This window comes from Caretta caretta, chromosome 4, assembly GCF_965140235.1.
Source record: "Caretta caretta isolate rCarCar2 chromosome 4, rCarCar1.hap1, whole genome shotgun sequence".
Taxonomy (NCBI): Eukaryota; Metazoa; Chordata; order Testudines; family Cheloniidae; genus Caretta; species Caretta caretta.
This window is the reverse complement of record NC_134209.1, coordinates 153,179,222-153,205,959: the sequence shown is the minus strand read 5'-3', so window position 1 is coordinate 153,205,959 and position 26,738 is coordinate 153,179,222. Positions and strand designations below refer to the sequence as shown.

General features: G+C 53.5%; 1 protein-coding gene and 1 long non-coding RNA gene across 3 annotated transcripts in view; one reads left to right on the top strand and one right to left on the bottom strand.

Moving 5' to 3' along the window:
• Positions 1 to 840: 840 nt before the first annotated feature.
• The window catches only part of LOC125635182 (retinol dehydrogenase 13-like), a 44,820-nt gene continuing 18,922 nt past the window's right edge, over positions 841 to 26,738 (top strand). Inside the window, exon 1 of the mRNA XM_048846531.2 lies at positions 841 to 1,100. Coding sequence (XP_048702488.1) covers positions 944 to 1,100 — 157 coding nt within the window. The 5' untranslated portion in view covers positions 841 to 943. The remainder of the gene's footprint in view (positions 1,101 to 26,738) is intronic.
• On the bottom strand, positions 22,455 to 25,021 carry LOC142071968 (uncharacterized). Of its 2 annotated transcripts, none has more exons than XR_012668259.1 (2): positions 24,697 to 25,021; positions 22,455 to 24,320 (listed from the first exon to the last, which is right to left on the bottom strand). It is a non-coding gene; the product is annotated as an uncharacterized LOC142071968 (long non-coding RNA). The 2 variants fall into 2 exon arrangements; XR_012668258.1 differs by having other exon boundaries at positions 24,701 to 25,021.

Sequence of the window (26,738 nt, the reverse complement as noted above, 5' to 3'; positions counted from 1 at the left end):
AGTGATGAGCTGGGGGACAAGGCTTCAGAACCAGGCCGTATTTGCTTAAACCCACGTGTGCTGCCTAGGTATTCCCTTCTGAACACGGCTGTCTGCTGATCGCCGTCGGCTGGCGTTGGGCTACAGATCACTTTTGTATTGAGTGCAGGGGTCATGGGCAGCCTGCAACGGAGCCGGTTCTGTGTTGTATGGTTAAGAGGGGCCCCTGGAGATTGAACCTGACCCTTGTTGCTGCTGACTCCGCCTGGCAAAAGAGTCAAAGACTGAAGGGCTGGGACTGGCTGGTGTCAGAGTCAGGAGACCAGGCCAGATGGATCCCTGCTGCGGAAGGGCCGGAGGCCCTGATGGGGGTTGAGCTGGCTGGGAATCGCCCCGGAGGCAGGGGGGAGGGCTGGGGTCCCTCTGGCTCCCCCATGGGGTGGATCCGTCCTGGAATTGCCCCAAAGGAAAGGGCCGGGCTCCGTGGCTCCCCGACAGGGGTTGAGCCAGCTGGGAATCGTCCCGGGGGGGAAGGGCCAGGGTCCATGGCTCCCCGACGGGGGTCGAGCCAGCTGGGAATCGCCCCAGGGGGAAGTGCTGGGGGCCCTGTGGCTCCCCAACAGGGGCACGGGAGTTGACCCAGCTGGAAATTGACCCCAGTGGGAAACCACGGGCCCCTCACTGCGAGTGATTATCACAGGAGGGAGGCTTGTGTGGTCAGGCATTGCAGCCAGGCAGTACGTACTCGGCTTCCATCCCAGCCTGCCATTTGCCCCTCCCTGTGTAGCAGCTGACATTCCTCTTGGCAGAGGCAGCTGGGGGTGTGGCAGAAGCTCAGACCCAGAGGGAGCGTGGGGTGCAGCCTGCGGTGTGGCGCGTGGGCGGGGTCCCTGCTCCTGATGCCAGCCTCCCTGGGAACTCACCACGCTGATCATCCCAGAGGAGTTGAGCTTTGCAGCCTGCTATGGAGATCTCCTGCTTCAGCAGCCACCTGGGCTGGGCTACGTGTGTGTTGGTGCTGGCCCTCCTCCTCCGAGCCAGGAGAAAGGGCTCCTGGCACCCCCGCATGTCTCCCACTGACCTGACAGGCAAGACAGCCATTGTCACCGGAGCCAACTGCGGTGAGTCTGGCCCCAGCCACCTGGGGCAGGGCTGCTGCCATGGGGGCAGCGGGGCGGGGGGCTGGCCAGTGCTTTGGGGGGAGGGATAGCTCAGCGGTTTGAGCATTGGCCTGCTAAACGCAGGGTTGTGAGTTCAATCCTTGAAGGGGCTATTTAGGGATGTGGAGCAAAAATTGGGGATGGGTCCTGCTTTTGAGCAGGGGGTGGGACTAGGTGACCTCCTGAGGTCCCTTCCAACCCTGAGATTCTAGGATTCTGAGTGCTGGTCACTGGCAGTGGCTGGAGGCGCCAGCCTCTCCATACATCCCTCTCCCCTGGCACCCCCTGTCCGCAGTGGAACCAGGCCAGCCCAGCCAGCCATCAGGCAGGGAGAGGGGAAGACGGTGGCTGGGGGGCCCCTGCCTTGCGACTCCAAAGCCCCGCTCCCCTGGGCCTGTGAGGAGGGGGAAACCAGATGGAAACACGCCCCACGGGGGGGAGTGTGCCGTGGTGCCCTCTCATGGCTGGGCTCACAGAGAGGAAACGGGACCCCTACTCCTGCCAGCGTGAGCCAGGCAGGGAGGGGGTTTTACAGCCTTACTAAGGGACGGATTAATGCAGCAATGCCGTGTGAGGGGAACGTAGGGATCCAGCTTGGGGGGGAATCAGTGGCTTAAAAGAGAAATGTAAATAAGCAGTGCAGGGAGGGCATGCGTGTGCATGTGTGTGGATGTGTGTAGATGTGTGTGGGTGCGTGTGCATGAGTATGGATGTACATGAGCATGCAGGGGCTGCTTCTGCCTCCAGTCCCCTCAGGGCCCTGCCTGCCTGAGCGCAGCCTGGGAGAACTTCCTCTCCCAGCAGGTGGAGTTTCAGAGGAAAGAGGCTGCAGTGGGGCTGGTGAGCGGGCCAGGGCTGAGCTCAGGAGGGGACTGCAGCTGGTTCATACTGTGGCATTGGTGGGCAGGGGGAAGGGCTGGACGGCTCACAGGGGGCTGGGGGGGAAGGGCTGGACGGCTCATAGAGGGCTTGGGTGGGGAAGGGCTGGACGGCTCATAGAGGGCTTGGGGGGGAAGGGCTGGACAGCTCACAGGGGGCTGGGGGGGAAGGGCTGGACGGCTCTTAGAGGGCTTGTGGAGGGGAAGGGCTGGACGGCTCACAGAGGGCTGGGGGGGAAGGGCTGGACGGCTCACAGGGGGGGAAGGGCTGGACGGCTCACAGAGGGAGAAGGGTGGATGGCTCACAGGGGGCTGGGGGGGAAGGGCTGGACGGCTCATAGAGGGCTTGTGGAGGGGAAGGGCTGGACACAGAGGGCTGGGGGTGAAGGGCTGGACGGCTCACAGAGGGCTGGGGGGGAAGGGCTGGACGGCTCACAGAAGGCTGGGGGTGAAGGGCTGGACGGCTCACAGAGGGCTTGTGGAGGGGAAGGGCTGGACGGCTCACAGGGGGCTTGGGAGGGGAAAGGCTGGACGGCTCACAGGGGGCTTGGGAGGGGAAAGGCTGGATGGCTCACGGGGGGGAAGGGCTGGACGGCTCATAGAGGGCTTGGGGGTGAAGGGCTGGATGGCTCATAGAGGACTTGGGGGTGAAGGGCTGGACGGCTCACAGGCGGTTCGGAGGGAAGGGCTGGATGGCTTATAGAGGATTTGGGCGGGGAAGGGCTAGACGGCTCACAGAGGGCGGGGGGCCTCTCACCCCTTAGCTGCCTGTTCCAATCCTCTGTAATCCTCAATTTCCCCTGCTCCTCTCCAGCCTGACGTTAGCCTCAGAGCCCCGATGCCACCAGAAGGGAAGCTATTTGCTGATTTCCGCCCCCTCCGGGCACCAATGTGTTAATACCTTTGCTCGGCTTTCCCTGCGGTTAAGGACTGTCTTGCCAAAGCCATGGCCTAGCCCAGCAGCACCTGCACAGGGCTCTGAACTCCGGGGGGGCACGGCTGTACGCTCCAGCCCCAGCACCAAGGCCCTGAGTGCACGGGACAGGGCCCTGCTCTAACTGCAGCCAGGCTCTCAGCCAGGCAGCCAAGCCGGCGCTGAGCCCCAGGGGAATGTGCTGATCGGGGTGACGAGCGAGGCTTCTCGGGGTTTGGCTTTAACCTCTTCCCAGCTGACACAGGGAGCCTCAGAAACCTGCTCTCTGACTGGAACAGGGATGCTCCACAAGGATTGCACCCGCTGCCTGGGGAATCTGGGCTGGCGAACGGCATGGGAGTTACTCCCAGGTAGCGTGTCTGCAGCCGCAGGCAGCCGCTCGTACATTACACTGCGGGGCAACACCAGCTACTGCCCAGGCCCAGACACCCCCAGCAACCTGTGTCTGGCACGGCCCAGCCCCCTCCCGCTCAACACGAGCTCCTAGAAACGCCAGCCGTTCATCAGGGACAATGATGTGCTCCAACCCTGTCAGCCCAAATGGAGCTTCCCAAACACCTCAGTTCAAACATACTGGTTTAGAGAAAAGACGTGTATTAGCTACACAAGGATAGATTGACGAGAATACAAGTAAAGAGACATAAAAGTCTGAATCGGTTATGTGATGGAGCATCTGCCCCACGCTGACATGCAAGGGGTTAACAGAGCACGAGGGAGGCTGCGTAGAAAGCAGCCAGTAGGAGAGGGGCTGTGAGGAACAGCCAATCAGGCCCAGCTGGTCTATATAAAAGGGAGCTGCAGGGCAGAGCAGGGTCAGTGGCTGCTGGGAGCCTGGGGATTAAGGACTGTGCCCCTGAAGGGCTGAGAATGGACAGGACAGTGGCTGGCTCCTGGGACTGAGCAGCTGAGTTCCCTTAGGTGAGGGCAAAGAAGGTGCTGTGGCCATGGGGAAGGGGCCCAGGGAGACATAGCAGCAGTGAAAGGAATTTGAGGTGCAGCTGGAGGCTGCTAGCTACAGGGTCCCTGGGCTGGGACCCAGAGTAGTGGGTGGGCCCTGTAGTAAGATGAGGCCCTGAAACTTTTGCATCGGAGGCCTGGTATGAGGCTGGAGGCCTGAACTAAAGCAATGGTCAAGACTTTGCTAACATAAAGCAAAGTTAAACTGTGAGCCAGAGGCAGGCCCTGCTCCCAGAATCTGGCAAGAAGAGGGCTGATGTTGCAAAAATACACATCCCAACAAGGTCCTGGGCACTAGTTATGGGACCACGTGCCAAGATGGTACCGAATGCTCTGTGGGGAATGGGGTAGTACCAGATAACAGGAAGAGGCTGACCTATCCTCAGGACAGGGGCAGGAAGGTAATATGGTAGAGTTGTTTTGTGAAAGGCAGCACCCTAATGCGTAGAGGGGTGTACCTCAATGCGTCAGGAGTGATGTGTAACTTGTTTGCACCTGGGTATAAGAATACATCCCTGAGTGGATGTCTTTGTCCAGCCGAGGGGGCAGTGGAGCGTCCCGCCCCTGACTGAGCTGTGTCCGTTGCCAGGGGGCACATATTCGTAGTATGTCTGGTAGAGTCCATAGGAACTATCACTGTGCTTCGTTGGACAATAAATCTGGCCGGGTGCCTTCATACCTTACCAGAGTCTGTGGACTCTGGGGGTTCTCTCGGGGTCTGCTGGGTCAGCCTTCTGCGCAGAGCCGGGGCAGCACACAGAGGGTGCACACGCATGCAGCTGACTGTTATCATCATCAAACGAGCAGAGCACCACACCAGTGGTGTCTGACAACAAGCCTGGGTCCCCCTCCACTTGCCAATGGGGAAGTGGCTGGACTGTTTGACAGAGATATCTCACCCAGAAGGGGAAACACAGATAACAACCCAGGCGGCGAGCTGAGTCGAGAAGAGGATGCTGCGATCCTGGGAACTGAGAGAGGAGCTATAGGCGGGAGCAGAGACAGAGTGCTGGTGTGTAAACCATGGGTGTCAGCCTGGAGCTAATGCCCAGCATTGCCAGGAGGGGGCACCAGTCTGGTGCTGAGGGCTGCGCCCTGTGACAAGGTGGTGGAGAACATGGGCATTCAGTTGCCCAGAGGTAAGGGGATGGTGTGGGAGACTGAGCACCGGGTAGTTGGCCCAGAGGAAGGGGAACGGAAAGAGATTATATCGCACAGTCACCCCTGACAGAAGGGAAGAGTGTGGCACAGGACAGGCAACCCTGAGGTGTGGTAGGAAGAGAAAAGACTATGGAGTTGCCTTGGGCAGAGGCACTCTTTGAAGAAGGCAGCAAAACCTTCCCAGGCTGTTGTCCCCAGACTTGTCACCCCCAAAGAAGGGGAGAGACAAGCAGCCAGAGTGGATCCAGGCCCTGCTGAGGCAGGTGCTAGAAAATCAGCACAGAGGGTGGGAGGTGAACTGGTACCTGCGGGAGAATCCTAGAATATCAGGGTTGGAAGGGACCTCAGGAGGTCATCTAGTCCAACCCCCTGCTCAAAAGCAGGACCCATCCCCAATTAAATCATCCCAGCCAGGGCTTTGTCAAGCCTGACCTTAAAAACTTCTAAGGAAGGAGATTCCACCACCTCCCTAGGCAACGCATTCCAGTGTTTCACCACCCTCCTAGTGAAAAAGTTTTTCCTAATATCCAACCTAAACCTCCCCCACTGCAACTTGAGACCATTACTCCTCGTTCTGTCATCTGCTACCATTGAGAATAGTCTAGAACCATCCTCTCTGGAACCACCTCTCAGGTAGTTGAAAGCAGCTATCAAATCCCCCCTCATTCTTCTCTTCTGCAGGCTAAACAATCCCAGTTCCCTCAGCCTCTCCTCATAAGTCATGTGTTCCAGACCCCTAATCATTTTTGTTGCCCTTCGCTGGACTCTCTCCAATTTATCCACATCCTTCTTGAAGAGTGGGGCCCAAAACTGGACACAGTACTCCAGATGAGGCCTCACCAATGTCGAATAGAGGGGGACGATCACGTCCCTTGATCTGCTCGCTATGCCCCTACTTATACATCCCAAAATGCCATTGGCCTTCTTGGCAACAAGGGCACACTGCAGACTCATCTCCAGCTTCTCGTCCACTGTCACCCCTAGGTCCTTTTCCGCAGAACTGCTGCCTAGCCATTCGGTCCCTAGTCTGTAGCTGTGCACTGGGTTCTTCCGTCCTAAGTGCAGGACCCTGCACTTATCCTTATTGAACCTCATCAGATTTCTTTTGGCCCAATCCTCCAATTTGTCTAGGTCCCTCTGTATCCTATCCCTGCCCTCCAGCGTATCTACCACTCCTCCCAGTTTAGTATCATCCGCAAATTTGCTGAGAGTGCAATCCACACCATCCTCCAGATCATTTATGAAGATATTGAATAAAACCGGCCCCAGGACTGACCCCTGGGACACTCCACTTGACACCGGCTGCCAACTAGACATGGAGCCATTGATCACTACCTGTTGAGCCCGACAATCTAGCCAACTTTCTACCCACCTTATAGTGCATTCATCCAGCCCATACTTCTTTAACTTGCTGACAAGAATACTGTGGGAGACCGTGTCAAAAGCTTTGCTAAAGTCAAGATACAATACATCCACTGCTTTCCCTTCATCCACAGAACCAGTAATCTCATCATAGAAGGCGATTAGATTAGTCAGGCATGACCTTCCCTTGGTGAATCCATGCTGGCTGTTCCTGATCACTTTCCTCTCATGTAAGTGCTTCAGGATTGATTCCTTGAGGACCTGCTCCATGATTTTTCCGGGGACTGAAGTGAGGCTGACTGGCCTGTAGTTCCCAGGATCCTCCTTCTTCCCTTTTTTAAAGATTGGCACTACATTAGCCTTTTTCCAGTGATCCGGGACTTCCCCCGTTCGCCACGAGTTTTCAAAGATAATGGCCAATGGCTCTGCAATCACAGCCGCCAGTTCCTTCAGCACTCTCGGATGCAACTCATCCGGCCCCATGGACTTGTGCACGTCCAGCTTTTCTACATAGTCCCTAACCACCTCTTTCTCCACAGAGGGCTGGCCATCTCTTCCCCATGTTGTGATGCCCAGCGCAGCAGTCTGGGAACTGACCTTGTTCGTGAAGACAGAGGCAAAAAAAGCATTGAGTACATTAGCTTTCACTTGCTGGAGATTATAGTGCAGCGGCAGTAGTTATCGAGAGTTTCAGAGACACCCGGTACGCCAGAGAGGAGAGAGGTGTGACGGGCTGGATCCCAGAAACCCCCTTGGGAGCTGCCACCTGATGTGCTGGGACTACCTCTGAGCCTGTGTTCCCTGGCAGCCTGGGACTTCAGTGCCCTGCCTGGTGGTGCCAGACGCTCATGCCTGCTGCAAACACAGACCCAGGTCTGAGCCACGTCCTCCAAAACCTGCAGGCTTTAACTGAAAACAGCTTAAGAAGTTTTCCTGTCTCCAGCACTCAGATACCCTACTCCCAATGGGGTCCAAACCCCAAATAAATCCGTTTTACTCTGTATAAAGCTTATACAGGCTAAACTCATAAATTGTTCGCCCTCTAGAACACTGATAGAGAGAGATGCACAGTGTTTGCCCCCTCCTCTACCCGCCAGAATACATATTCTGGGTTAATTAAGTAAAACGATTCTTATTAAATACAAAAAGTAGGATTTAAGTGGTTCCAAGTACAGGGCCTAATAACATCAGCCACACTATCAGAGGCTCGTTCACCTGCACATCCACCAATGTGATATATGCCATCATGTGCCAGCAATGCCCCTCTGCCATGTACATTGGTCAAACTGGACAGTCTCTACGTAAAAGAATAAATGGACACAAATCAGATGTCAAGAATTATAACATTCATAAACCAGTCGGAGAACACTTCAATCTCTCTGGTCACGCAATCACAGACATGAAGGTCGCTATCTTAAAACAAAAAAACTTCAAATCCAGACTCCAGCGAGAAACTGCTGAATTGGAATTCATTTGCAAATTGGATACTATTAATTTAGGCTTAAATAGAGACTGGGAGTGGCTAAGTCATTATGCAAGGTAGCCTGTTTCCTCTTGTTTTTTCCTACCCCCCCCCCCAGATGTTCTGGTTTAACTTGGATTTAAACTTGGAGAGTGGTCAGTTTAGATGAGCTATTACCAGCAGGAGAGTGAGTTTGTGTGTGTATGGGGGTGGGGGGGATGTGAGAAAACCTGGATCTATGCAGGAAATAGCCCGACTTGACTATGTAAAGAGTTGTCACTTTGGATGGGCTAGCACCAGCAGGAGAGTGAATTTGTGTGGGGGGGGTGGAGGGTGAGAAAACCTGGATTTGTGCTGGAAATGGCCCACCTGCTGATCACTTTAGATAAGCTATTACCAGCAGGACAGTGGGGTGGGAGGAGGTATTGTTTCATATTCTCTGTGTGTATATAAAGTCTGCTGCAGTTTCCACGGTACACATCTGATGAAGTGAGCTGTAGCTCACGAAAGCTCATGCTCAAATAAATTGGTTAGACTCTAAGGTGCCACAAGTACTCCTTTTCTTTTTGCGAATACAGACTAACACGGCTGTTCCTCTGAAACCAGACAGAACAAAGTGAATTACCAAGCAAAATAAAATAAAACACGCAAATCTAAGCCTAATACAGTAATAAAACTGAATACAGATAAAATCTCCCCCTCAGAGATGTTTCAATAAGTTTCTTTCACAGACTGCAAAAGGAACAGGAGGACTTGTGGCACCTTAGAGACTCAAAAATTTATTTGAGCATAAGCTTTCGTGAGCTACAGCTCCGATATGCATCTGATGAAGTGAGCTGTAGCTCACGAAAGCTTATGCTCAAATAAATTTGTGAGTCTCTAAGGTGCCACAAGTTCTTTTTGTGGATGCAGACTAACACGGCTGCTACTCTGAAACCTGTCACAGGCTAGACTCCTTCCTGGTCTGGGCCCAGTCCTTTCCCCTGGTACAGCCCGTGTTCCAGCTCAGGTGGTAACTAGGGGATCAGCAAGTTAAGGAAGTATGGGCTGGATGAATGCACTATAAGGTGGGTAGAAAGCTGGCTAGATTGTCGGGCTCAACGGGTAGTGATCAATGGCTCCATGTCTAGTTGGCAGCCGGTGTCAAGTGGAGTGCCCCAGGGGTCGGTCCTGGGGCCGGTTTTGTTCAATATCTTCATAAATGATCTGGAGGATGGTGTGGATTGCACTCTCAGCAAATTTGCGGATGATACTAAACTGGGAGGAGTGGTAGATACGCTGGAGGGGAGGGATAGGATACAGAAGGACCTAGACAAATTGGAGGATTGGGCCAAAAGAAATCTGATGAGGTTCAATAAGGATAAGTGCAGGGTCCTGCACTTAGGACGGAAGAACCCAATGCACAGCTACAGACTAGGGACCGAATGGCTAGGCAGCAGTTCTGCGGAAAAGGACCTAGGGGTGACAGTGGACGAGAAGCTGGATAGGAGTCAGCAGTGTGCCCTTGTTGCCAAGAAGGCCAATGGCATTTTGGGATGTATAAGTAGGGGCATAGCGAGCAGATCGAGGGACGTGATCGTCCCCCTCTATTCGACATTGGTGAGGCCTCATCTGGAGTACTGTGTCCAGTTTTGGGCCCCACACTACAAGAAGGATGTGGATAAATTGGAGAGAGTCCAGCGAAGGGCAACAAAAATGATTAGGGGTCTAGAACACATGACTTATGAGGAGAGGCTGAGGGAGCTGGGATTGTTTAGTCTTCAGAAGAGAAGAATGAGGGGGGATTTGATAGCTGCTTTCAACTACCTGAAAGGGAGTTCCAAAGAATCATAGGATCATAGAATATAAGGGTTGGAAGGGACCCCAGAAGGTCATCTAGTCCAACCCCCTGCTCGAAGCAGGACCAAGAGGATGGCTCTAGACTGTTCTCAATGGTAGCAGATGACAGAACGAGGAGTAATGGTCTCAAGTTGCAGTGGGGGAGGTTTAGATTGGATATTAGGAAAAACTTTTTCACTATGAGGGTGGTGAAACACTGGAATACGTTGCCTAGGGAGGTGGTAGAATCTCCTTCCTTAGAGGTTTTTAAGATCAGGCTTGACAAAGCCCTGGCTGGGATGATTTAACTGGGAATTGGTCCTGCTTCGAGCAGGGGGTTGGACTAGATGACCTTCTGGGGTCCCTTCCAACCCTAATATTCTATGATTCTATTATTCTATGATTTCTCATGACTGCAGTCCCCTTTGTTCTGTTCCAGCCCCTTTTATATCTTTTACACAAGGCGGGAATCCTTTGTCCCTCTCGGTTCCCACCCCTCCTTCTAAATGGAAAAGCACCAGATTAAAGATGGATTCATAGAATCATAGAATATAAGGGTTGGAAGGGACCCCAGAAGGTCATCTAGTCCAACCCCCTGCTCGAAGCAGGACCAATTCCCAGTTAAATCATCCCAGCCAGGGCTTTGTCAAGCCTGACCTTAAAAACCTCTAAGGAAGGAGATTCTACCACCTCCCTAGGTAACGCATTCCAGTGTTTCACCACCCTCTTAGTGAAAAAGTTTTTCCTAATATCCAATCTAAACCTCCCCCACTGCAGCTTGAGACCATTACTCCTCGTTCTGTCATCTGATACCATTGAGAACAGTCTAGAGCCATCCTCTTTGGAACCCCCTTTCAGGTAGTTGAAAGCAGCTATCAAATCCCCCCTCATTCTTCTCTTCTGCAGGCTAAACAATCCCAGCTCCCTCAGCCTCTCCTCATAACTCATGTGTTCCAGACCCCTAATCATTTTTGTTGCCCTTCGCTGGACTCTCTCCAATTTATCCACATCCTTCTTGAAGTGTGGGGCCCAAAACTGGACACAGTACTCCAGATGAGGCCTCACCAATGTCGAATAGAGGGGAACGATCACGTCCCACGATCTGCTCGCTATGCCCCTACTTATACATCCCAAAATGCCATTGGCCTTCTTGGCAACAAGGGCACACTAGGTCCTTTTCCGCAGAACTGCTGCCTAGCCATTCGGTCCCTAGTCTGTAGCTGTGCATTGGGTTCTTCCGTCCTAAGTGCAGGACCCTGCACTTATCCTTATTGAACCTCATCAGATTTCTTTTGGCCCAATCCTCCAATTTGTCTAGGTCCTTCTGTATCCTATCCCTCCCCTCCAGCGTATCTACCACTCCTCCCAGTTTAGTATCATCCGCAAATTTGCTGAGAGTGCAATCCACACCATCCTCCAGATCATTTATGAAGATATTGAACAAAACCGGCCCCAGGACCGACCCTTGGGGCACTCCACTTGATACCGGCTGCCAACTAGACATGGAGCCATTGATCACTACCCGTTGAGCCCGACAATCTAGCCAGCTTTCTACCCACCTTGTAGTGCATTCATCCAGCCCATACTTCCTTAACTTGCTGACAAGAATACTGTGGGAGACCGTGTCAAAAGCTTTGCTAAAGTCAAGAAACAATACATCCACTGCTTTCCCTTCATCCACAGAACCAGTAATCTCATCATAGAAGGCGATTAGATTAGTCAGACATGACCTTCCCTTGGTGAATCCATGCTGACTGTTCCTGATCACTTTCCTCTCATGCAAGTGCTTCAGGATTGATTCTTTGAGGACCTGCTCCATGATTTTTCCAGGGACTGAAGTGAGGCTGACTGGCCTGTAGTTCCCAGGATCCTCCTTCTTCCCTTTTTTAAAGATTGGCACTACATTAGCCTTTTTCCAGTCATCCGGGACTTCCCCGGTTCGCCACGAGTTTTCAAAGATAATGGCCAATGGCTCTGCAATCACAGCCGCCAGTTCCTTCAGCACTCTCGGATGCAACTCGTCCGGCCCCATGGACTTGTGCACTTCCAGCTTTTCTAAATAGTCCCTAACCACCTCTATCTCCACAGAGGGCTGTCCATCTCTTCCCCATTTTGCGATGCCCAGCGTAGCAGTCTGGGAGCTGACCTTGTTAGTGAAAACAGAGGCAAAAAAAGCATTGAGTACATTAGCTTTTTCCACATCCTCTGTCACTAGTTTGCCTCCCTCATTCAGTAAGGGGCCCACACTTTCCTTGGCTTTCTTCTTGTTGCCAACATACCTGAAGAAACCCTTCTTGTTACTCTTGACATCTCTGGCTAGCTGCAGCTCCAGGTGCGATTTGGCCCTCCTGATAACATTCCTACATGCCCGAGCAATATTTTTATACTCTTCCCTGGTCATATGTCCAACCTTCCACTTCTTGTAAGCTTCTTTTTTATGTTTAAGATCCGCTAAGATTTCACCATTAAGCCAAGCTGGTCGCCTGCCATATTTACTATTCTTTCGACTCATTGGGATGGTTTGTCCCTGTAACCTCAACAGGGATTCCTTGAAATACAGCCAGCTCTCCTGGACTCCTTTCCCCTTCAAGTTAGTCCCCCAGGGGATCCTGGCCATCCGTTCCCTGAGGGAGTCGAAGTCTGCTTTCCTGAAGTCCAGGGTCCGTATCGTGCTGCTTACCTTTCTTCCCTGTGTCAGGATCCTGAACTCAACCAACTCATGGTCACTGCCTCCCAGATTCCCATCCACTTTTGCTTCCCCCACTAATTCTACCCGGTTTGTGAGCAGCAGGTCAAGAAAAGCGCCCCCCCTAGTTGGCTCCTCTAGCACTTGCGCCAGGAAATTGTCCCCTACGCTTTCCAAAAACTTCCTGGATTGTCTATGCACCGCTGTATTGCTCTCCCAGCAGATATCAGGAAAATTAAAGTCACCCATGAGAATCAGGGCATGCGATCCAGTAGCTTCCGTGAGCTGCCGGAAGAAAGCCTCATCTACCTCATCCCCCTGGTCCGGTGGTCTATAGCAGACTCCCACCACTACATCACTCTTGTTGCACACACTTCTAAACTTAATCCAGAGACACTCAGGTTTTTCTGCAGTTTCGTACCGGAGCTCTGAGCAGTCATACTGCTCTCTTACATACAGTGCTACTCCCCCACCTTTTCTGCCCTGCCTGTCCTTCCTGAACAGTTTATAACCATCCATGACAGTACTCCAGTCATGTGAGTTATCCCACCAAGTCTCTGTTATTCCGATCACGTCATAGTTCTTTGACATCACCAGGACCTCCAGTTCTCCCTGCTTGTTTCCAAGGCTTTGTGCATTTGTATATAAGCACTTGAGATAACCTGTTGATTGCCCCTCATTCCCAGTGTGAGGCAGGATCCCTCCCCTCACAGACATTCCTGCCTGTGCTTCCTCCCGGTATCCCGCTTTCCCACTTACCTCAGGGCTTTGGTCTCCTTCCCCCGGTGAACCTAGTTTAAAGCCCTCCTCACTAGGTTAGCCAGCCTGCTCGCGAAGATGCTCTTCCCTCTCTTCGTTAAGTGGAGCCCATCTCTGCCTAGCACTCCTTCTTGGAACACCATCCCATGGTCGAAGAATCCAAAGCCTTCTCTCCGACACCACCTGCGTAGCCATTCGTTGACTTCCACGATTCGACGGTCCCTACCCAGGCCTTTTCCTTCCACGGGGAGGATGGACGAGAACACCACTTGCGCCTCCAACTCCTTTATCCTTCTTCCTAGAGCCACATAGTCCGCAGTGATCCGCTCAAGGTCATTCTTGGCAGTATCATTGGTGCCCACGTGGAGAAGCAGGAAGGGGTAGCGATCCGAGGGCTTGATGAGTCTCGGCAGTCTCTCCGTCACATCACGAATCTTAGCCCCCGGCAAGCAGCAGACTTCTTGGTTTTTCCGGTCAGGGCGGCAGATAGATGACTCAGTCCCCCGGAGGAGAGAGTCCCCGACCACCACCACCCGCCTTCTCCTCTTGGGAGTGGTGGTCGTGGAACTCCCAACCTCAGGACAGCACATCTCATGCCTTCCAACCAGCGGAGTCTCCTTCTGCTTTCTCGCCCCAGACATATCATCTGGTCCACTCTCCGCAACGATACCTGTGGAGAGAACATGAAAGCGGTTAGTTACCTGTGTCTGTGTTACTGGAACCCGGACATTCCGCTTACCTCTTCTGGAGGTCACATGTTGCCAAGCTTCTTCACTGGCCTCTTGGCTCCTCTGTGCAACCTGCTCTATATCTGTAGAGCTTTGTGCCCCTAGAAGCCTATCCTGAGTTTTGTCCAGAAAATCCTCAGTTTCCCGTATGCAACGCAGGGTCGTTATCTGTTGCTCCAGACCTTCAATCTTCTCTTCCAATATGGAGATCAGCTTGCACTTTGTACAGACAAAGTCGCTTCTGTCCTGTGGAAGAAAGACGAACATGGCACATCCAGTGCAGGTCACAATAGCTGAACCCCTCCCTTCCATACCACCTTCTTACTATGAGCTTCCTCAGAGAAGTTGGCAAGACGTAAGCCTCACTGGGCTCACTCCAGGCGAACTCCCAGGCAAACTCCTGCTGTGAGCTGCTCTGCTGTCCCCCGCTGCTCAGCTGGTTCTCTGCCGCTCAGCTGGTTCGGGAAGCTCTGGCTATGTTTAAACAGCCAGGCTTCCCTGTTGCAAACAAACAGACACCCTACTGCCCGCCCCCTGCAGGCTAGCAGCCAATCAGACACTCACTCAGGCTCTCACACTGCCCCCCCAGCAAACACACAGCAAGCAAACAAACACACACTCGGATACTTACCAGTCCCAGGCAAACTCCTGATTGCAGGTCAGGTGACAAGATCACATGTCACTGTAAGAGTTCATTACCCACCTGCCAGTACACAGGAAGACTTACAAGTAAACAGAGCCATCTACAGTCAATTGTCCTGGTTAATGGGAACCATCAAGATTCCAAACCATTAATGGCCCACGCTTGGCATAATTACAGTAGGCCCTCAGAGTTATATTTCATATTTCTAGTTTCAGATACAAAAGAGACCTTTTGCATGAAGCATATTCCAGTTACATTATATTCACACTCATTAGCATATTTTCATAAAATCATATAGAGTGCAACATCACAAAAGGAAATGTTTGTTTCCTATTGAAAGGGACAAGGCAGGAGAGGGATGCCCTGTGGGTCCAGCTGAGTGGGAAACAGGGGAGGTGATAATCCCACCCCCCTCCCCAAGGGTACCGGTCCTGAGGGGGAGTATGTGTGATGGGGCATCCACCCCACACTGGCAGAGAGCTCTCCAGTCGGCTTAGGCCTTGCCTTGCACTGCACAGGTTTGTGAACAAAAGGCAGTTTTTGCCGACAAAGCCGTGGAGGTGTACGCACTACAATGCTCCTTCCGTCGACAAAACTCTCCTGCCTGGCTGACAAAACCAAGCCACCTTGCCAAGAGGCAGGGAGCTTTTTGCAGCAAAGTCGATGGAGAAATGTCAGCGTAGGCACTGCGTGCATTCGTTACATGGCTGTAACCGGCCTCCAGGAGGTATCCCACAAAGCCCACCGTGACCGTTGTGAACTCGGCTGCCCCGCATCCACGTGCATAGGCAGGTGCCCCTCTCCTTTCAGAATTGCTGTCGGCGGGTCTGCTGCTGCTGATCGCTCCCCTAGCTACTGCCCCCGCTGAGCCCGGCAGCGCACGCCGGGGGGTGGGGGGGAATCTCCTGGGTCTGTGGGGAGGACGCGGAGGGAATCTAGGAACCAGAGCATTAGTGCAGAATCCCGCTAGGACCACAGCAGCAGGCAGGCAGGATGGGCTGCTGTGGCCCGGAGGGGGAGAGACACGGCTGGGCTGTGCAGAGCTGGGGAGGGGGCGGGGGCTGATTGCAGGGTGCCCCCCTCCCTGTGTACCAGTCGCTGCTGAGAGGAGGTGAGGGGGCGGGGGGGCACCAGCTGTCTGTGCACTAGCTTCTACCTCAGGCCTGGTTGCTGCTGGCTGAATTTAAAGAGACAGCGTGCCGACACACTCGCTCCCCCCAACACACCGTCTCTCTCTCACACGCACACACACTCCCCCCCAGTTCTCCTGTTCCTGTTCAGCGATGTCGGTTGGGTGATGTTACGGAGGGCTGATGGGAAGAGTGGCGTACAACATGTTGCTCTTCGGGCACACACAGCGATCGTTACAGGTTCCTGGCTCGGTGCAAACGAACAGTGCCAGGCTCCGCGCACCGCAGCAACACACGCCCCGTGGCTCACGGTTACCATGCTTGGTCAAGGCATCTCCAGCTGGATAGCCTCCCCTCGGGCTCCGCTTAGCCTTGTGCGGATAACGCCCAGCACAATTCTGAGCACAGTGCAGGGCCCAGGCTTCCTGACAGAGATGGCTGGGCTGCAGGTTACCAGGGCAGTTGAAAAGCGGCTGGCAATCCAGTAGGCTGCCCATGGAACAATGGGACTGAGAAACCTTCATCCTCTGACACTGTGCCTGCCCCATGAGGCATTGCAAACCCTTCCCAAAGCGCCCTGCGGCCAGTGGGATAGCTACCCACAGTGCACTGACGCCAGAGCACAGCGTGGCATGCGACCGCGGTTTTCTTACAGCAATGGCTGCACGTCGGTGTAACTTAAGTCAACTTAACTTTGTAGTGTAGAAATAAGGAGCACACAGGACCTTGCTTCAAGGGAAAAGGCAATATGCTGCGTTTACTGAAGATACAGCAATTAGCATATGCATTCAGTCACACCACACACACTGTCCTGCCAGTCGAGGTTCTAGTTACCAGTCCAGAGTCCGGATCAAGCTAGTGGCCAGCTAGGCTGATCGCGGGTAGGGAGGAGCCGGGATCCGTCGGTCGTGACATGATGCTCCAGGGAAGTCTTGGCAGGACAAACCCAAAGTTTCATAGCAAGGCCCCCTGTTGCTATAGTGATTTTCCTTCCTTGGGACCAATGAGTTTTGCTCCCTGGCTCTGCCCTGACTCCACCCCTGCCCCACCCCCTCCCACCCCCATTCCAACCCCTTCCCAAAAGTCCCTGCCCCAACTCCGCCCCCTCCCTGCCCCTGTTGGACCCCAGCCCCAGAGCACCCACAGAGTGAGCGCCTATGACAGCCATTGATGGACCTATCCTCCATGAACTTACCTAGTTCTTTTTTGAACTCTGTTAGGGTTTTGGCCTTCACAACATCCTCTGGCAAGGAGTTCCACAAGTAGACTGTGTGTTGTGTGAAGAAATACTTCCTTTTGTTTGTTTTAAACCTGCTGCCTATTAATGTCATTGGGTGACCCCTGGTTCTTGTGTTATGAGAAGGAGTAAATAACACTTCCTTATTTACTTTCTCCACCCCAGTTATGATTTTATAGACCTCAGTCATATCCCCTCTTAGTCTCCTCTTTCCCAAGCTGAACAGTCCCAGTCTTATTAATCTCTCCCCATGCGGGTACCTACAGACTGTAATTAAGTCATCCCTTAACCTTCTCTTTGAGCTCCTTGAGTCTGTCACTATAGGCAGGTTTTCTAATCATTTAATCATTCTCATGGCTCTTCTCTGACCCCTCTCCAATGTAAATGCCCTCCTCACTGGGGAATCTGAGCCTCACAACCATTAATAGATTCAACCCCCATAAGGAGGGCAGGGCTGTTTTTGTCATTGTACAGATGGGAAACTGAGGTCCAAAGTAGATGAAGTGTCTTTCTCAGGGTCACCCAGGCAGTGCCATTGGACCAACCCCCCGTTTCTGCATCGCTCCCACTCATTTCACATTTCCCAGAGCACCTGAGGCTCTCTGAGCAGGTGTGTCAGGGGCACAAGGGTCTGATGAGGAATCAGGGCCGATGCAAGGATATTTTGCGCCCTAGGCAAAACTTCCACCTTGCATGCCCCACCCCCACCCCCGCACATTGGTTCATTGAGGGGCAAATCCCAACAAGCCTTTATAACTCTAGCTGCACCTGTTACGTCTTGATTATTTAAAAGATATTTCTTAATGATCAGTAATGAATACAATCATACAATACAAGGGCAGAGGGGATATTTTATTATTGGGTTATAAGTCTTTTTCTCTTATAATGTAAATCATACATGCTGCAAAGAAGGAAGGTCTTGTGTGTGAGTCACGTCCCTGGGAGTGAGCAGATCCACGTTCTATTCTCAGCTTTTCCTCCGAATTCCTGCAACACACAAATTCTTCTCCCTTGCAAGGCACCTCAGAGGAACATCTAGAAGAGCTAGCTCTTACATAGACATATCCTTGGGCCAACATGACACCCATATGCCTCATTTTCAATGGAATAGGCACATTGCCTCCCAAGAACTCCAGCGAGCAGGGATGGGGCATGTGCATGGTACACCATCCCTCGAGGACAGGCTACCATATTTGCAACCACTGTGGAGAAAGGTGTAAGGGGAACATGACCAAGTCTGAAGCCCAGCACCTTTTGAGGGAATTTGTGCACCAAGGGTCCCCAGAGTGAGTCCCTGAAGCAGGACGACTTGCAACCACGTCCTATGGGTCCTAGGGTGCAGGACAACACGAATCTGTCAGTTTATAGTTAAAGAGCACGTCAAATGCCATTGCATCTACGAACTGATGATTAGACAATACAGCACTGAAGCGCTCGCGGAACTTCAACCCCATGAGCCGTCCTGCTCTGTTTAAAGTTATTCACATGCTTCAGTGCCTGAAGCATGGGGGCTGGAGAAACGCTGCTGCTCTGGATGGAGTACAATTCCCAGGGCCCTGTGTTTTAAAAATATTAATCTTAAAGATTTGTATTGTCAGAGGCGTCAGCCAAGTTGGGGCCCCATTGTGCTAGGAACTAAATTGCTACATAGTAAAGGATAAGGAGGACTTGTGGCACCTTAGAGACTAACCAATTTATTTGAGCATAAGCTTTCGTGAGCTACAGCTCACTTCATCGGATGCATTCAGTGGAAAATACAAGTGGGGAGATTTTATATACACAGAGAACATGAAACAATGGGTGTTACCATACAAACTTTAACGAGAGTGATCACTTAAGGTGAGCTATTACCAGCAGGAGAGCGGGGGGGGGTGGGGGGGTGGGGGGGAGAAAACCTTTTGTAGTGATAATCAAGGTGGGCCATTTCCAACAGTTAACAAGAACGACAGTGGAGGGTGGGGAGGGAATAAACATGGGGAAATAGTTTTACTTTGTGTAATGACTCATCCACTCCCAGTCTCTATTCAAGCCTAAATTAATTGTATCCAGTTTGCAAATTAATTTCAATTCAGCAGTCTCTCGTTGGAGTCTGTTTTTGGAGTCTTTTTGTTGAAGAATTGCCACTTTTAGGTCTGTAATCGAGTGTCTAGAGAGATTGAAGTGTTCTCCGACTGGTTTTTGAACGTTATAGTTCTTGACATCTGATTTGTGTCTATTCATTCTTTTACGTAGAGACTGTCCAGTTTGGCCAGTGTACATGGCAGAGGGGCATTGCTGGCACATGATGGCATAGATCACATGGTGGATGTGCAGGTGAACGAGCCTCTGATAGTGTGGCTGATGTGATTAGGCCCTGTGATGGTGTCCCCTGAATAGATATGTGGGCACAATTGGCAACGGGCTTTGTTGCAAGGATAGGTTCCTGGGTTAGTGGTTCTGTTGTGTGGTGTGTGGTTGCTGGTGAGTATTTGCTTCAGGTTGGGGGGCTGTCTGTAGGCAAGGACTGGCCTGTCTCCCAAGATTTGTGAGAGTGTTGGGTCATCCTTCAGGATAGGTTGTAGATCCTTAATAATGCGTTGGAGGGGTTTTATTTGGGGGCTGAAGGTGACGGCTAGTGGCGTTCTGTTATTTTCTTTGTTAGGCCTGTCCTGTAGTAGGTGACTTCTGGGAACTCTTCTGGCTCTGTCAATCTGTTTCTTCACTTCCGCAGGTGGGTATTGTAGTTGTAAGAATGCTTGATAGAGATCTTGTAGGTGTTTGTCTCTGTCTGAGGGGTTGGAGCAAATGCAGTTGTATCGTAGAGCTTGGCTGTAGACAATGGATCATGTGGTGTGGTCTGAATGAAAGCTGGAGGCATGTAGGTAGGAATAGCGGTCAGTAGGTTTCCGGTATAGGGTGGTGTTTATGTGACCATCGCTTATTAGCACCATAGTGTCCAGGAAGTGGATCTCTTGTGTGGACTGGTCCAGGCTGAGGTTGATGATGGGATGGAAATTGTTGAAATCATGGTGGAATTCCTAAAGGGCTTCTTTTCCATGGGTCCAGATGATGCAGATGTCATCAATATAGCGCAAGTAGAGTAGGGACATTAGGGGACGAGAGCCAAGGAAGCGTTGTTCTAAGTCAGCCATAAAAATGTTGGCATACTGTGGGGCCATGCGGGTACCCATAGCAGTGCCGCTGATTTGAAGGTATACATTGTCCCCAAATGTGAAATAGTTATGGGTAAGGACAAAGTCACAAAGTTCAGCCACCAGGTTAGCCGTGACATTATCGGGGATAGTGTTCCTGACGGCTTGTAGTCCATCTTTGTGTGGAATGTTGGTGTAGAGGGCTTCTACATCCATAGTGGCCAGGATGGTGTTATCAGGAAGATCACCGATGGATTGTAGTTTCCTCAGGAAGTCAGTGGTGTCTCGAAGGTAGCTGGGAGTGCTGGTAGCGTAGGGCCTGAGGAGGGAGTCTACATAGCCAGACAATCCTGCTGTCAGGGTGCCAATGCCTGAGATGATGGGGCGCCCAAGATTTCCAGGTTTATGGATCTTGGATAGTAGATAGAATATCCCAGGTCGGGGTTCCAGGGGTGTGTCTGTGCGGATTTGATCTTGTGCTTTTTCAGGGAGTTTCTTGAGCAAATGCTGTAGTTTCTTTTGATAACTCTCAGTGGGATCAGAGGGTAATGGCTTGTAGAAAGTGGTGTTGGAGAGCTGCCGAGCAGCCTCTTGTTCATATTCTGACCTATTCATGATGACAACAGCACCTCCTTTGTCAGCCTTTTTGATTATGATGTCAGAGTTGTTTCTGAGGCTGTGGATGGCATTGTGTTCTGCATGGCTGAGGTTATGGGGCAAGTGATGCTGCTTTTCCACAATTTCAGCCCGTGTCCGTCGGCGGAAGCACTCTATGTAGAAGTCCAGTCTGCTGTTTCAACCTTCAGGAGGAGTCTACCCAGAATCCTTCCTTTTGTAGTCTTGGTAGGAAGATCTCTGTGGGTTAGTATGTTGTTCAGAGGTGTGTTGGAAATATTCCTTGAGTCAGAGATGTCGAAAATAGGATTCTAGGTCACCACAGAACTGTATCATGTTCGTGGGGGTGGAGGGACAGAAGGAGAGGCCCCGAGATAGGACAGATTCTTCTGCTGGGCTGAGAGTATAGTTGGATAGGTTAACAGTATTGCTGGGTGGGTTGAGGGAACCATTGCTGTGGCCACTTGTGGCATGCAGTAGTCTAAATACAGGCTATAACAGGTGCATAGGCAAACAACAGTGGTACGTATGGCTGTTTTTTCCATCCTCAACTTTCAGAATCATTTTCTTTCTTTGTGAATTTTTAACAATATTACAGTTAGTAAAACACGACTGTTTTTAAGATGTGACGGTCCATGTATAAACAAACTCACTTTTCTGTAAACACATTAAAATACTTTATATTTACTCCTCAACCATGTAATTGATCTTTTTTTATCTGAAATCTGAAGAATATTTCCATCTTGCATGATAAACTATAATCTAGGCAGGGCTTCTTCTGAATTCTGTGCCATTGTTCTGGAACGTAACCAAGATTTTCAACGGTGAACACAGAATTTGCTTTTCAAACACAAAAGGCCAAAAATGCAATGTGATGGGATATCAAGTTATTGAAGAACCCTAAATATGCATTTATGCGCCAACCCCTGTGCACCTCCAGGCTAAACTCGCCACGCTCGGCCTCTGCGGCTCCTGGGCATGTGAGCCGGACGGGCAGCGACGGGGGTGCATGGGGGCAGCTGCCCACGTGAATCTTCTGCAGCCTGCAGGAGCCCCCCAGGGGGGGTGCCGAGCCGCAGCCTGGGCAGAAGGGGCAGGGAGCATGGCCGCTCCCTGGTAGCAGCACCACTGCCTTTGCAGGGCTGCTCCCCCCCGCGCCGCACCGACTCCTCCATAGCTGGGGCTCGCCGCCCCCGCAAGCCAACGCTCTGGCTCTCCGGTGCCTCCGGAAGGCGGCTTCTCCCTGCCGAGCCCGGGCACCGCTTTTTGGCGCCCCCAACCACTTGGTGCCCTAGGCGACTGCCTAGTTCCAATAAGCTTCTTTCACAGACTGAAGACTCCTTCCTAGTCTGGGCCCGACCTTTCCCCTGGTACAGTCCTTGTTAGTTCCAGCTAAGGTGGTAACTAGGGGATTTCTCACGACTGGCAGCCCCCTTTGTTCTGTTGCACCCCCTTTTATAGCTTTGGCCCAAGGCGGGAATCTTTTGTCTCTCTGGGTCCCCACTCGTCCTTCTAAATGGAAACGTACCAGATTTAAGATGGATTTCAGCATCATGTGACCTGACCACATGTCCTGTGAGACCCCTCCAACCTCCATTCTTCCCGGGCTGGCTTACACATACGCAGGAAGGCTTGCAAGTAAACAGAGCCATTGACAGCCAACTGTCCTAGTCAATGGGAGCCATCAAGATTCAAAACCACCATCAATGGCCCACACTTTGCATAATTACAATCATACCTCAGAGTTATACTTTATATTTCTAGCTTCAGAGACAAGAGTGAAACATGCAAACAAATTGGGTGAACACACTCAGTAGATTATAATCTTTTTAATGATATTTTATAAGAGACCTTTTGCATGAAGCATATTCCAGTTACATTATATTCACACTCATTAGGATATTTCCATAAAACATATGGAGTGCAGCATAACAAACCCCTTAATGAATTCATAGAAACATAGAATATCAGGGCTGGAAGGGACCTCAGGAGGTCATCTAGTCCAACCCCTAGCTCAAAGCAGGACCAAACCCCAACTAAATCATTCCAGCCAGGGCTTTGTCAAGCCAGGCCTTAAAAAGGATGGTAACCCATTCCAGGGCTTCACCACCCTCTTAGTGAAATAGTGTTTCCTAATATCCAACCTAAACCTCCCCCACTGCAACTTGAGACTGTTACTCCTTGTTCTGTTAATTGCCAGTTAAGGTTTGCAAAGCCCAAGAATCGTTGAACCCCCAGCACATTAGAGGGTGCCTTCCACTCTGTGGTTGCTGCTATCCTGTGGGGTCCAGGGTTAGTTCTGCTGGGGAAATGATGTACCCTAGGAACTCCACTGTGTCCTTGTCAAATTCACACATTTCAGGCTTGGCACAGAGTTAGTTCTGACGAAGTCTATCTGGAATGATACATACATAGCAGTCACGGAGCTCTTGATTTGCAGAGAAGATGAGAACGTCCCCTAGATGACCATGACTGATCAAGGATGTCCCTAACGATGTCATTTGTAAAACGCTGGAAGGTAGTGGGAGCATTACAGAGGCCATACAGCATGATCAAATATTTAAAATGGTAGTGCTTCATTCAGAGCGCTCTCGGGCTCATCTCGCTGATTCTGACCATGCTATCTGCTCCACCCAGGAGTACATTTAAGAAGAGGGGTCTCTGCAGGAACTCTTTAATAAGGGGACAGAGATACCTATTGCATTCTGTGATTTGAGTTAGTGACAGGTCTTCGATGCAGGGTTGGAGAGAACCATCCTTCTTGGTTACCAAGAATATAGTGCCACCAAGGTTAAAGTCCTTCTGCAGGTTGTCCTCTAGCTATTCCCAGGGGGCTTGGAGCTGTGGCTCAGAGAGAGCATAAATGCATCCGAAGGGAACCTCTGTTCCCGGGCTTAGTTCAATAGGGCAGTTGTAATGGCAGTGGGGTGGTAGGGGGTCTGACTTCAGTTTGTCAAACACCTTGGCAAATTCCAGGTATTTGACAGGAATCTTCGGTGTGGCTTGGCCTGCTGCTTGCCTCTCCTGGAGTCTCGGGGGTTGGAGTGAACCACAGAGCATGGTTGACTGTGGACAGGGGCTCAGGAGGCATTCTCGTTGGCACTGCAGTGAACAACGATTACCAGCCAATTAGGGAGTCATGGGCAACAAGCCAAGGGGCACCAAAGACAACTGGTGAATGTGGGGCACAGATCACCCTGAACTCCATGATTCCCGGTGACCGCTGCTGGTGATGATCTCCAGAGGTGCTGTTTGATAGGTGACGGGCTCTGAAGAGAGAGGTGACCCCCTGATGGTCTCAACGAGCTGAGGGGAGTCCTTGTGGAGGGTAGGAACCCGATGACCCTTGACAGTTTCTTGATCAATGAAGTTACCAGCTGTGTCCGAGTCGACCAATGCCTCCAAGTGGAGGCTGGGCATTGCAGGGTGCTGAAGGGCAGGGTCAGACGAAGTGGAGTGGTGCTCCGGTTATGGGTGTCAGGATTCCAGTGGGGTGGCTCATGGTGTGGTGGAGTGAGGTACTGACCCAGCTCCGGCCCTGCTGCTGGACCTGGGTCCTGGAGTTGTCTGACCCAGAGGGGCAGAGGTTCTCGGTTGGGTCTGGTGCCGGTCCGTTTCATCGGCGGAGAGCTGGGATGGAATTTGGTCACTCTGCGTTGGCTCGGGGTCTGGCAGATTACCTGGAGTCATATGGGGGGAAGGGACTGGTTCAGTGGGGGTTGGCTGATACACGTCTTTGCCTGCCCTCGTTCTGTTAGTCGGTTGCCAGGCCCGATGCATGGCTCGCTCCGGGCCCCTCGGCTAAGTGGTCCCACCCCAGCTAGTTCAGCTGTAAAAGAGCCTCTGAGTCCTTGCCAGTAGTGCTGCCAGCGGCTGGCTGCACTTTGGACTACCAGGCACTGGGAGGGGGTGCCGACAGAGGTGCCAACTGCCTCTCCCCCTGGGGGTTGCTCAACCCCCTGCTCCACCCCTTCCTCGAGCCCCCCCTCCGCCCCGCCTCTTCTTGCCCCCCTCCACCCCACGCCTCCAGGGCTGGAGCACCCACAGAGTCTGCACCTACGGGTCCTGCTGTGGTGGTTCCAGAAGGGACCTCCACGTCATTCAGCCTGCACCCTTCCTATGCCTGGTCTTTTCTGGGCTGCTCGAACTGCAAGCTGCCAGGGCCTTGCCTGGCGGCTCTGGTGGAAGCCCGGGGAAATGCCAAGCGTAGATCCAGGAATCAGGCGCCAGTCTCAGGGTGAAGCTGGTGTCAGAGCCGAGGGGCCAAGCTGAAGGGCAGAACTGGAGTCAGAAGCCAAAGCCTCAGCCGAAGGGTGAGCCAGAGTCAGAGCTGGAGCCAAGAGTCAGAAACCAGAATGGAGCTGGCAGGCTGCTCGCTTTCCCTGCCCGCTCCCACCCCCCCCCCCGGCCCCGGAGGCTCTATTTTCACCCCTGTTTTTTGGACCTCTGCCCCCTTTGGCACACCGGGAAGCTTGGACCCCCACGGGCAGTGGGTGGGAAGGGGGGCTGATTGCCAAATCTGAGAGACCTGCATGGAGCAGCCACCGACCCGCCTGAGCCTGTGACCGCCGTGGGGAGGGGGCGCCCTGGCCCGCACACCGCCGACGCAGCCTGCCCCCCGGCAGGTACTGAGACGGCCTGGGTCAGCGGGGGGGCGTGGGCCGAGCGCCCGGGGGGGCCAGGCGGCTGGCTGCCCTCCAGCGATTGCCTCATGCTGGGCCCGGCAGGGGGGTTTGGGCAGTCCAGGCTGGGGTGCGCCGGAGGCACTGAGTGAGGAGCCGGGGCAGGGAGAGGCCGGGGGGGAACAGTTGAGGGAGAGAAGGCAACTAAAGCTGGGGTGACGCAGTGAATACCCACATAGAGAAAACCCCTCCCCCCCCGGGCCCTGTCTGGCCATCCTCCTCATCCACCCCCCGGGCCCCGTCTGGCCGTCCTCCCCCTCCCCCTCCCCCTCCAGGGCCCCGTCTGGCCGTCCTCCCGCTCCCCCTCCCCCTCCAGGACCCCATCTGGCCGTTCTCCCCCCGCCCCCAGGGCCCCATCTGGCCGTCCTCCCGCTCCCCCTCCCCCTCCAGGACCCCGTCTGGCCGTTCTCCCCCCGCCCCCAGGGCCCCATCTGGCCGTCCTCCCCCTCCCCCTCCAGGGCCCCGTCTGGCTGTTCTCCTGCTCCCCCTCCCCCTCCAGGGCCCCGTCTGGCCGTTCTCCCCCCGCCCCCAGGGCCCCATCTGGCCGTCCTCCTGCTCCCCCTCCCCCTCCAGGGCCCCGTCTGGCCGTTCTCCCCCCACCCCCAGGGCCCCATCTGGCCGTCCTCCCCCTCCCCCTCCCCCTCCAGGGCCCCGTCTGGCCGTTCTCCCCCCACCCCCAGGGCCCCATCTGGCCATCCTCCCCCTCCCCCTCCAGGACCCCGTCTGGCCGTTCTCCCCCCACCCCCAGGGCCCCATCTGGCCGTCCTCCCCCTCCCCCTCCCCCTCCAGGGCCCCGTCTGGCCGTTCTCCCCCCACCCCCAGGGCCCCATCTGGCCATCCTCCCCCTCCCCCTCCAGGACCCCGTCTGGCCGTTCTCCCCCCGCCCCCAGGGCCCCATCTGGCTGTTCTCCTGCTCCCCCTCCCCCTCCAGGGCCCCGTCTGGCCGTTCTCCCCCAACCCCCAGGGCCCCATCTGGCCATCCTCCCGCTCCCCCTCCCCCTCCAGGGCCCCATCTGGCCGTTCTCCCCCCACCCCCAGGGCCCCATCTGGCCATCCTCCCCCTCCCCCTCCAGGACCCCGTCTGGCCATCCTCCTCCCGCCCCCAGGGCCCCATCTGGCCATCCTCCTCATCCACCCCCCCCCCCCGGGGCCCCGTCTGGCTGTCCTCCCGCTCCCCCTCCAGGATCCCGTCTGGCTGTCCTCCCCCCACTCCCCGGGGCCCCATCTGGCCACTCTCCCCTCCCCACACCGAGTCCAGGCCCAAGGGAGCTGAGTGCTGCCCTCGCCGGCAGGGCAGGCAGGGGGCCCAGCTCCCCAGGGCCAGCACCGAGACCCCTCTGCTCCTTGGGACAGAGGTGTCCTCCGAGCTGCTCTGACTGCCCCACGCCGTGCGGGTCGATCAGTGCCGCTGCTCGG